General features: G+C 41.0%; 2 protein-coding genes and 2 non-coding genes across 4 annotated transcripts; 1 reads left to right on the forward strand and 3 right to left on the reverse strand.

Moving 5' to 3' along the window:
- Positions 1-4305: 4305 nt before the first annotated feature.
- Positions 4306-6863, forward strand: pole3 (polymerase (DNA directed), epsilon 3 (p17 subunit)). Its single transcript, XM_018732990.2, has 5 exons — positions 4306-4462; positions 4612-4697; positions 5295-5380; positions 5748-5866; positions 6073-6863. The coding sequence occupies exons 2-5, from the start codon at positions 4632-4634 to the stop codon at positions 6234-6236; spliced, it is 435 nt and encodes a 144-aa protein (XP_018588506.1). The 5' UTR covers positions 4306-4462; positions 4612-4631; the 3' UTR covers positions 6237-6863.
- Positions 6864-6978: 115 nt separating this feature from the next.
- Positions 6979-11851, reverse strand: rpl12 (ribosomal protein L12). Its single transcript, XM_018732989.2, has 7 exons — positions 11681-11851; positions 8624-8697; positions 8250-8348; positions 8081-8162; positions 7666-7752; positions 7121-7233; positions 6979-7024 (listed from the first exon to the last, which is right to left on the reverse strand). Exons 1-7 carry the CDS (start codon positions 11715-11717, stop codon positions 7019-7021), a joined length of 498 nt encoding a protein of 165 aa, XP_018588505.1. The 5' UTR covers positions 11718-11851; the 3' UTR covers positions 6979-7018.
- Positions 7894-8021, reverse strand: LOC114910792 (small nucleolar RNA SNORA65). The gene has a single exon (XR_003797797.1). It is a non-coding gene; the product is annotated as a small nucleolar RNA SNORA65 (small nucleolar RNA).
- LOC114910793 (small nucleolar RNA SNORA65) lies at positions 8429-8556 on the reverse strand. Its single transcript, XR_003797798.1, has one exon. It is a non-coding gene; the product is annotated as a small nucleolar RNA SNORA65 (small nucleolar RNA).
- Positions 11852-11871: the final 20 nt, after the last annotated feature.

The following is an 11871-nucleotide window of genomic DNA, read 5'->3' on the forward strand; positions in this document are numbered from 1 at the left end:
CGCTTTGCGTTATAAATTAGAATTGCGGAAAATGATTTTGGTTGAACCCAACAGTCAAAGCCTGCTTTATTGTGGAATTTCCAAGGTTTTCATGTGGTATATGTGCCATTGTTTTTTAATCAAGACTTCCATAAATGAGGTATGCATGAGATTTAAACTCAGCGTGGTGGCAGAACTTTTATTATTGGGCTCGCTTTAATTATTATACCATTAACAACAAGTAGTCGAAGATACTTGAAAAGCCGGGTGTGACAGTCATAATGGCTAACAATAAAAATAATTACTGATCATAGACAATCTGCCTCTCGCTCTTCATCACTTCTGATGGCACCGTATGGGTGCTGGGTGAAAATGAAATAAAGAGGGGGAAAAGCTGAGTTCATCACCCACCCAAGCTATTACTCCAGCAGGAGGAAAAACCAGCCACAGGGAGGCAACAGCACTCATTTTTACTGGAACAGGGATTGGTTTTGTGGCTTTATAAGGTACTTAAAGTGGCAAAGATGGCCCAGCAATCTGGTGTGGTGAAGTGGCCTGTGTTTTGTTGCGCCCTTCCCTTTCCAAAACATTGATCGTCACGGGTAATTGCACACTGCTGTACAATACCATTCATCAGTTCCAATGAGACCTCTGGCACACACATTGCCTGGGCTGATGTAATAACGGGGAGGTCAAAGGTCAAATGTGAAACTGGCTTTTGAACAATATGCTTCACTTTATTATAAATTTGAAGGCTTTGATTCAAGCCAGGCCAGCTGTCCAGTTTGTGGCCTTAAACTAAAGTTCCCCCCAAAAATGGGATGTTTGCTTTTGTCCAATCGGTGAGTACAAAGGTGTCTTGTAAGCCAATGAAACAACAGCATTGCTTCATAGGGATTACGATAATGACTCCAACACATTCGATCTGCTATCTTTCATATTACTCAGTAGGTAAATACTATCATAATTAATAATAGTGATCATAATGTTCCATCATCAGTGCCATTCAAACATGAAATAAGATACAACTATGGTTTTATTTTTGTTCTTTTTCTGTGTTGTAGTACAACAAAGGATTACAATGGGCTTTTCAATAAAATTTAAAAAAGCAGGGTATACTGCCAAAAGCTTTGCTTTTTACTCGATTTAGATTGATTACATGATGGCAACGTAATTCATGTTGCTGCTTTGTTTTGAAATTCAGTCTGTGATGGCTCATTTTGTTGCTATGTATATGACAAAGTCACTTTTCTTAAACTTCGACAGAAAAAAAGCAAATGCTTTCTTCGGGCAAATGACAGATGTACTGAAGCTTTTTAAAAGAAAAAGGTACCCAGTCTTCCAAATGTAAGCACAATGTTTTTTCCTGCTGTTCAGGCAGTAAACATGAATTACAAACTCCTTCTATGTATAATGTTTCCAAAGATTTTCTTACACAGAGTTTCAAAATCCTAGCTTAAGGAAGCTAAAAAAAACTTTGTTTGTTAAATGAACTAACGAACAAATGAATGAATGAATGAATGAATGAATGAACCTGTTTTTCTCTCATTTTGTCAGTCTGATTCTTAAATCTCAGACTGCGTGGCCAAACAGGTTGGCCAACAGCCAACAGCCACTGGTTATGGACCATAGTCAAACAGTGATGGTGGGTAACATTTGAGCTCATTGATCACCGTCCTGTTGTTCCTTTTTATAATGAAAATGGATAAAATAGGTAATAATTCCTAAAAAGAAAAGGCCACATTACTGACATCCAATCCATGGTGTACTCTGCCACATACCCTATGTTACTGGAATAGGCTCTTGACCACTGTATCTCTGCACTGAAGAAGGTGCAATTAATAATGAATGATTGATTGAAGGCTACATCAATAGTAAACTCTATTTACTGACATCAGTATCTGCAGCAAAACTGCGCAATTATGAATAACTGCATTGTTAAATGTACAACGCAGGAAATACTGAGAAGCACAAAAGCGCACTTAAAACAATTGTAGTGACATCATTTTTTTTCCAGTTGACTCCATGGAAAACAATGACTACTTTGAAAAAAGTTGCATCATGTAAAATATGTTAACTGAATTTTAAACGAGGACAATTAATTCAACCTCAAGATGTTTAGGTAAATGGTGCCGCAAAAGCTATTAAAGAGAAAGGCTGGGGAAAGCTGTGGTATAACCACTGTGTCTTGGATCTTTGTGGTGATAAAAATAATAATGTGTGCTGCTTGGATTGAAAGAACACACTCCTTCTTTCCATGGAATTATATAGATTGAATTTCTTGCTCATGAATATAGCGAGGCCACACACAGCTGTTAGTGAGCTCAGGGCTATTTCACAAGCTGGCGTAAGAAGCTGTTCTCACCTTCAATGCGAGTTTTCCCCACACGGTCCTGTGTTCCTCAGGGGACTTGGTCATCGGTCTGTGGGCGTCCCCTCTTTTACACTGGTACTGGTGAGGTGGGATCACCTATAGGTGCCTGTCTGGCCTTCCTCAGCATTCATCAGCTGGAGCTCTCAGCAGATTTTGACAAGCTCATGAATGAACAATTGTTGCCACTTGGAAGCAGAGGAATAGGCGTGTTAGTGCCTGGACATCATAAAAAACTGCATTACAAAATTAAATGGAAGTTTCTGTACAGGAACCATATACAGTAGGCAGCTGAGGGTTCGAACATGCGTTTAAATCTGGATGAGAAGTTCTGCATTACTGAGCGCAAAGGGACAGTAAGCAGGTCAGAAAAGCAGATGGTCAACATTTTGTTTGCCTTCACTAACAACTACTTTGCATGTTGAAGAAAACAATGTGAAAAATTTGATCCACTCTCAAAATTTCAAATTAGATATAAACAGGTTGCAGTACTGTAGCATAGATGGTAACACTGGTGACTTGCAGCTTCTGGGCTGTGGGTTTGGATCCAGCTCAGTCTGTGAGGAGTTGGCATGTTGTCCCCCTGTTTGCATGGGTTACCTCCCATAGTCCAAAGCCAAGTATTTCAGGTGAATCAGTGACTCACAATTGCCTGTAGTATATAGATATGCACGATGAGTGAATAAACGTGTGATTGTCCTGTGGACTGGCATCCTATCCGGGATGTACCTGCCTCATGCCCTATGTCTCCTGAATAGACTCTGGACAACTGCAACGCCTTCACTGGACAACAGGTCATTGACAATAGGTTGATGAAAACACTATGCAGTAAGATGTGATCCTTCAATATTTCTGTTACAATCAAGCCTCCAAACTGCAGCACTACCTAGCAAGAAAGCCTCTTTAAATAGAGTAACTAAACTGAGATTCATTACATTTTAGGAAACGAAAGGTTAATTCCTAAAATATGTAAAATCTTACATAAATTCATTATTTTACTATAGACAACTGCTGACAAAGCTATTTTCCCAGAAAATCATTAACTTAATTTAGAGAATTTTAGTTTTTAATGGTGTGCTGACACAGAAATGAAGGACCATGATAGGATATGTGGTTTGGAAAATTAATCAATTCTTACATAACGCAAGAAAGAGTTGTGTTTTCTTTGAGTTTTTATTGGTCACACTGTCTCATTAAAAAGTAGTAACCCACTGCATCACTCTGCTGACAAAGAGGACTTGGAACACAAGTTTAGGTGTTATAGCAAAACTAACAAAATATTTTCATTTATTTAATTTTATTTTTCCAATAGGACCGTTTGTGTGTGGGAGTAAGGGGGGCAAAGGGACACAACTCATTGGTTTGACCCAGACAGGCCATTCAACAACACTTGGACCATTGCACTTGGCTTAAATGGTTCATGAGACTTCTTTGCCGATAATTATAAAGTATATTATAAAGTGTCATAAAATTTTATGGAGCTACTCATTTGATGTAAATTGATTCATATGGTGAAAAGAAACAAACTAACTGTGCTTAAAAATCATGCATCTGCACCCAAGTCTCTTTCTGCTATGTAGGCCTAATGTACACATTGTGTTTTCTATGAGATGTACACCACTTTGGAGAAAAGTGTCTGCTAAATTAATAAATCTAAATGTAATTAGTGTTCTTTTCTTAATCCCTGAGGAAAAATACACCTCAAGCACATCGAGACACCTTGTCACAGGCAGGAGAAACGGACAGTTTAAGTCACAGTTGGCTCCACCTGCTTCCTATGCACAGAACATTATATAAATAAATATATTTTACTACCGTTAATAAAAATAAGAAAGTTTAAAGTGTACACAGCACAGCGCTTATTGTAATTATTGAAGGACTGCCTAACTGCAGCGAGAAAATAAAGAGCCAGTGCACAGCTGCTTTGCACATGCGCAGTACTGTCCCGCACATTGCACTCTGGGACTGAAGATTTGCGGATAAATATTTAATTTACAGGCTAAATAAAAGTCAACTCTTCGGGTTAGGCTGGGCAGTACGCGATAGCAATCGGATTTTATTAAAAAGTAATTAACAAAAATTATTTCCTCGATCGCCTGATTGGGGTTAAAGGTGAGAGGTGACAAACGCAGCCTCGCGCGCTGTGAGGTCATGGCTGGAGAAGTGTGAAACTTTACAGACAAATTCTCCAGTTTTTTTTCCTTCATAAAAATTATATATACATAATATTACGCCTGCTGTACTCTTACTGTTGAATACAGACAGAACGGCGTCGTGAGAGATGGCGGAGAGACCCGAAGACCTGAACCTCCCCAACGCCGTTATCACGCGGATCATCAAAGAGGCGGTGAGAATGTTTTTTTATTTTTAATTTTTAATTAAACTTCATTTTTTTTCCCTCCTCCCTGTATATTTCAGTCAACTGGAGAACCGGCGAATTCACGTCACTGTTACGTGAAAATAAAATGCTGAGGTGATCAGAAACGATATTACTTGTACGTACTACTACTACTAGTCAAGTTTGGGTTCGGACTGTGGGTTTCCACGGGAATTCTCACTTCCAGGAATAACGTGGCGGACAGGCGATATCTAACCAACAGTGACAACTAATAATACAGCAAAACAAAAACGCTTTGTTGTACTTCAACGTAACGGGGTTGAAAGGCAACCTCCTCGATTGATTCGTGGGTTTCTAAAGAAAACATGATCTCTATGTTAAAGAAAACATGTTCTAAAACTTAGTTTTAGAATAAAATCCACTATACGTGATGCGCGGGAAACTTGTCGAGTTTAAATACTTTTTTTCCCTGAATCTCGAGACGTAATCGGCGCGCGGGAGATTTCCGCCCTCGTGCCTCACGCGAACGGTCTCGCGGCCCCGCGGTGAGGTATTTAGCGTTTGTGTCCGAACAGCTACGATGCTTAGCTGTTTATTTTCACCCAGCTACCCGAGGGAGTGAACGTGTCCAAGGAGGCGAGGAGGGCGATCTCCCAGGCGGCCAGCGTGTTCGTCCTCTACGCCACCTCCTGGTAGGAGCCGGAAGTGCAGGCCACCCTTGACTGACTCTTAATCAGAGCTGTGCAAAGCGGCGTATAGTGATTACTATGGTATTTTGCTGATACTTTTGTCCAAGTTGACCAGCAAGGCTGGATACACTGCACTCCTGTACAATCCTTCACCCATCTTTCCATCGGAGCACAGTAACACATTATGGTCATTATTTGCTTGCTTGGTCTTTTTGCTGAACCCTCGCACTTTCTGCTGCACTGTATGTATAATTTGGTGCAGCAACCATTATGAGAAGTTCACTTTGGGATCTTTGGCTTAAAGTTTGGCAAAGCCTGTTGCTTGTGTTTTTATTCTTTGCTCCCCCCCAACCTTCTCGTATGGCACAAGTGCAAACAACTTTGCAATGAAGGCTAAAAGGAAGACACTAAATGCAGGGGATGTGATGGCAGCCATGGAGGAGATGGAGTTTGAGCGCTTCATTCAGCCACTTCAGGAGGCTCTGGAAGGTGAGTGAATAAGCCTTTACTACCTGTTACATTTCTGCACTGGATGCATAATGATTTGTGCAGTTCAGACTGCTTTGCACTCCATCTACATGGATAACGGTGTTTGGCTGATGCTGTGCAGCTTCAGTAATTTTCTGAATTACGTGGCTTTGCCATCCTGTAACTTGTCTGGAAAGGTCAGTTCCTTTAACAGTTTTTGTGGACAGCATACAAGAAGGGCCAAAGGGGAAAGAAGGAAGCCTCTGAGCAGAAGCGCAAGGACAGAGAAAAGAAAGCAGATGATGAAAATGACAGGAGCAAGGAGGACAATGAAGAGCATATGGATGAAGAACAGGATGATGGAGAAGCAGAAGAGGAAGTGGAGAACTGAACAATGCTTTCCTTGGCCTGTTGACATCATGACCTACAACTGTCAGTCCTAAGGAGACTGCCCCTTGACTGATTAACTTGAACAGTGCCCACATTGTTCAGGTACAGAAACTTTTAGAATGTGAAAATGAGGGCTTTGTATACTACAGGAATGATGGGAGACTTACTGTTGGAAAAGCTGTTGATGTAGATGAAAAGCTTAAGGCCCTCATACCCTCTCCTTGGACAGGTGGTTTGTGAAAATGGCAGTTAACCTGCTCTGCTATAGCTATCATTTTCACCGAGGGGAAAAACAAACTAGAATTTATAATCTTAATGGGGGTTTGTTTCAGTCCATCCCTGAATGGACAGTGCCCTCTTCCCCTAGTTTGTATTTGCTTTGAATAGAACCATTTGTTACTTTTGTAAATAAAGTAATTTACAGCTTTAATTGGTCAGTGTTGGATGGATGACAACTTCTGGACCTTAACTGCCCTAATCCAGTGCATGGCTAGTTTATACACATAGTATACCACATGTGTACAGCAGTTACAATTATGACTAGCTCCCATGGGCCATGCTGTGAGACCACCACATAGACAGACATACAACCAAGAGGTAGCATCATAGCAGGACTTTACTCCAGGCAGTAAGGGCACTTAAGGGTATAGCTCATAGGAAGAGCTGTGTCATGTGCAAGGAGTTCCTAGACTGTCACCACAACCTGTGCTTAGTAAGATTTCAGTCAAGGACCACAAAGTAAATAAGTTTTATGACTTTATTTTTGTCTTCCAGTGCAACAACTTACTCCTGAAAAGGGGGGGGGGGGGGAGAAAAAAAAAAAAGTTACATTAGTTGAAATAAACACGACAGCAGCGATTCATATGTATCCTGAGAGAAACTTACCAATGGGCATTCCACCTTGCCACTGTTGATATCGTCAATAACGTCATGAGGAGGACGACCGTCGATAGTGCAGCCCACAGACTGGGCCGTGCCCAGGATCTCCTTAATAGTTCCTGCAGATGAGACATTGCACAGCATTTTCACTCCTGTTACATTAAAGGATTTTACTCTACTTTTGGGACCCAGAACTGAGTTCAAACCTCTCATACAGTGTCCTCTGGTTCTGGGAGGACAAAGTATTTTATTCGGCTAATGCACTTAGCTCAACATACTTAGTCAAGCCATTTACCCCATTTATGTTCCACTAATGTATAGATGAGTTACACTACTTACAATGGGTATCTAGAAATGTAAGTCACCTTGGTGAATAAGGGGTGTGGGCTGATGATACTACATAGAGTTTACTGGAAGTCACTTTGGCAAAGTGTCTGCTAAATAAATGGCAATGTAATTTTGAATAGCTCACCATTTATGTGAAATTCAACAGATGGGACACTAATGAGACTTGAACTAACAGCTGTTTGGATAAATCTCTTTGCACTCACCAGAGAGTTCCCTGGCAATGGAACGGGGCCTCATCTGGCGAGCAATGTTGATGATTTCCTCGAAGCTCACGCTGCCACTGTGCTTAACTGGTGGACAGTGACAAAGATCTCAGAAGGTGCTGTATAGCAAACACTTGCATATTTGCCTAATTAACAGAGTATGGAATCTCAAGCTTTTAGTAGCAAAAACAGACATCCAATGTCAACCAGGAGGAGAGCCCATGGGAGGCTTGTTCCAGGCCTTTCGGCACAGAGTTGCCCACTGTGTCTGGGCAGCTCTGCTTCCTAGAGCTGGGTCTCTCTGCGCCCCCACTGGAATATAACCAACCACTTGTATAGACAGGCATAGTGGCAGGGGGCCTGTCCCACTTAAACTAAACTTCATCTCAAAATAATAACAGCAGACAACACTCACTGTTCTTGACCTTCTTCCTATCACGAGGGGGCTCCTTCAGGGCCTTGATGATCAGAGCAGATGCAGAGGGCACCACCTCGATCTATAGTCAAACCAAGCACAAGGCAGGTAAGGACAAGTGTACTTGGAGGGAGGAAAAGAGGAGAAAAGAGTTAGCTGTAGGCCGTACCGCTGCCTGCCTGTTCTGGATGGTCAGCTTGACGGTGATCCTAAGACCTTTCCAGTCACCGGTAGCCTTGGCAATGTCGTCACCCACTTTCTTGGGAGACTGAAAGACGGAACATTGAAAATGCATTTTAGAACAGCCCTGATCACACTACTGAAGACTGAAAACAGCAACGGTAAGGTTTGTGTTCCAGGCCTTTCGGCACAGAGTTGCCCACTGTGTCTGGGCAGCCCTGCTTCCTAGAGCTGGGTCTCTCTGTGCCCCCACTGGAGTATAACCAACCACTTGTAGAGGCAGGCATAGTGGCGGGGGGCTGCTACTGCTTTCGCTTCCTCTAAACAGCAAATTCCCATCTGAGCACCAGTACAGACACTTACCAGACCCAAGGGTCCAATTTTAGGGGCCAGAGCAGAGGTGGCACCAACTTCTCCTCCTGTGCACCTCATGTACACTAAGACACAAGAACAAAAATTAGTACTCCAAAATGAGGCCTCAGAGACAGGCAAGAAGAAATGCAGTAGGGGCAGCAGATACACGGTAACTACTCCGGCCACTCCACTAACTCAAATTTGAATCCTACCTCCCACTGCAGTAAGCTTTGATGAAAGCACACTGAACTGATAGTTAAAAAAAAAAAAAGAAAAGAAAAAAAAAATTACCCAGCTTATAAGTGGGTTCATAATGTTAAGTAGCTTGTCAGTCTCTTTGGAGAAAAGCATCAGGTAAATGAATGCAAACTAAGTTCTTATAGAACTACCATCCTATGGTAGTACATTAAACAACCCACAAAAAGATTAAGTGCACATAATACCCTTAGTCTTACAAACAACCAGATGTAAGGAGTGGCCTGTATGTAGGGATTTGGCAGTATGGCTTCTATGCTCTCAAGGACAAAAGGAAAGTCTGAAAACATGATTAATTTACTGAAGATTTATACAACCAAACTTTCCTGGCCACTCTCCACATTTAGGCATAACAGGATTTACCGTTCAACCTTTTCATTTTCAGAAGCATTTGCCATAACTATATGAAAATGCTGAGTAACAAATTGTCTCACTGCTGGGAGCCAAAATGCCAACAGTTCCAGTTCAATCCCTGCTGCAGCATCCTTTGGAAAATACTTAAATTGTCAATTAAAAATATCCAGCTGTGTTCAACAGCTTAATGAAATAAAATCCAAGGGATAAGAATCCGTTTGGTTCCTACATTAAACTTTCTACAGGGCAACTGCTTTTCCACAATTTATTAACACTACCCTCAAAGTCCTATAAAAACAAGCCAAGTGCTGAGAAGACCTAATGTAAGTTTATGTTTAAAAAGAGGAAACCACTCCTTTCATTTAACAAGACTACCCACACACTTCACATCTGTTGCAGATTCTGCTTTTCATTAATAATTACAGTCGTAGTATTTTCCACTAAAAAAAGTCTTACAAACACATAAGCCACTCATATTGGACAGGATTGTGCTTTTGGACCACAACCAAGACTGCACCCGAAACCCATACTAAAAGTTGTCTGTCCCATCAGAACTAAACTCTCCTTTTCATTTATATGATGGGAGAACAAAGAGGAAAGGCTCATCTATGATCAATCCTCATTATCCTCCTCATTAGCACCTTGCCAAGAGAATATTCAAAGTGACTCTTTGCAGTCAGTCTTTTCATGCAGTGCACACAGTATTGATAAATCAAATTAATAAGAGAATGATGTTTACTCAGTGATGTGCAGTGCATAAAAGCACAACTGACAACCATGTAACACTGGTGACATTCTGTCAAGGTCAAATATGACCAAGTTAGCAATAAAGCTATACTGTAATCAACCAATACTGTAAACACCCCAGGACATCAATACACATCATGTCAAATCCTCCAACAACATACCCATTTAAACACTAAAAGTTGCCCTGGGGAATGTCATTATCTTGTTTTAGGTTTAAAGTACCTGAACACATACATAACATTTTGTATTCATTCATAGTACAATAGGTCTTTCAGGGTAGAAAAAGCTGTAGTAAGAAAATTGAACTACCAATCTTCAGGTTACACATTTATGTTCTAACGCACGCTCACAGGCACTGCAATTTGAAGCTTCAAAAATTACATTTAAAATGATTTCTGTAGAAATCAAATTTCTGAAGAAAGCTAGAATATACACTTTAGCCAGCCAATTTCAATTTACTTTTCAAATATAGCTTACTGTGGAGTACAGATGAAGTGTGCACTTTCTTCGATTAGGAGAACTTCAGAATTAAGCCATCAAGTCAGATTACCAACCATTTGTTAATTTGCTATGTTCACCTTTATTCATTTGACACTTTGCTAAGTGGCTCTGGTCATTTATTAAACTACTTAGTGATTACCCATTTATACAGCAGGGTATTTTTCTTTTATCAATTCAGGTTAGGTACCTCAATCAAGAAATACTACTATGGCTCAAGTGAGGATTTGAACCTGGATCCTCCTATTGAAACTATACTACCTGCTGCCACAAAAGGAAATCTTAGGCAACTCACATGACACATTTGCATGCTTTAATACATATCTGCTAAACATGCCACCAGAATATAAACCAGGATCATCTTGTATCTGCAAAGAAGCAAAAGCTGTACCACTGAGCTATAGATGCTATTCAGCACAGCCTTAGTTAGAATTCACCAGCAAAATCTACTCCAACGCATAACCCTTAGATTAGTCCAGCAAATATTCCCATGAGTTTTCCCTTGCTTTCCACCATTGACTTCTTGCAGCTGCCTTTACGGAATTCAAGACTGACAGAAAGGATCTTCAACCCAACATGTCCAAGACCTGATCACTTCAAGTTACACGGCCCAGCAAGGAATACTGCACTCCCCCATGTGTGGCTGCTTGGATCACACTCAGGCCAAAAACATCAGATACAGCACAGATGACAAAACTAATGTACTTCAATCCTGCGGTAACCTAAGTTATATAAAAAATTAATCGCTTTCAAAACGACGCATGAATGATTCACATGCAATGCACGCGGCCTGCGCCGACCAGAGCAGATGTTCATAACCAGCTCCTGAACATCTCGTGGCAGCACGTGGTACACCGCCCATGGCACACGACAGCCATTCAGTCGTGTATTCGAGTACCAATAGTATTTTTAAATCAGATTACTTCTGTAACAACTTCCACAAGTACTTACCCGACCAGTCACGTTACATAACATAAGTCGGTGCAAGTTTCCCATAAAATTCAAGAAAACAAATCGGTGAGACTAGTCATACACACTTAAAACACTTGAACAAGATACAAAAATATTTTACTAGAAAAATAACAAAACATTTCTCGAATAGCTAAAGCAAAACATTAGTAGGCTCTTTTTATCACGTTATCAGCTTGTTGTTGTGCGCTAACGTCCGGGCCTAAGGATGTCGTGACATTTTCCTCACATTAGTCCACATACCAATTTTAACTTCGTTAGGGTCGAACTTAGGAGGCATGATGGTGCTGTCGAGGTTGAGTTCACTTTAGTTTACCACGGTGAGGGTGTCGGATGAACCCGGATTCGGGACGACCGAGGGCAGTTGCACCGTCACCGCTTCTTACGTGAAGAAAGGAAAGTCAAAACCAAAGGGACAGCTTTTCAACGTCCAA

The sequence above is a fragment of the Scleropages formosus genome, chromosome 6 (genome assembly GCF_900964775.1).
Source record: "Scleropages formosus chromosome 6, fSclFor1.1, whole genome shotgun sequence".
NCBI classification, from domain to species: Eukaryota; Metazoa; Chordata; class Actinopteri; order Osteoglossiformes; family Osteoglossidae; genus Scleropages; species Scleropages formosus.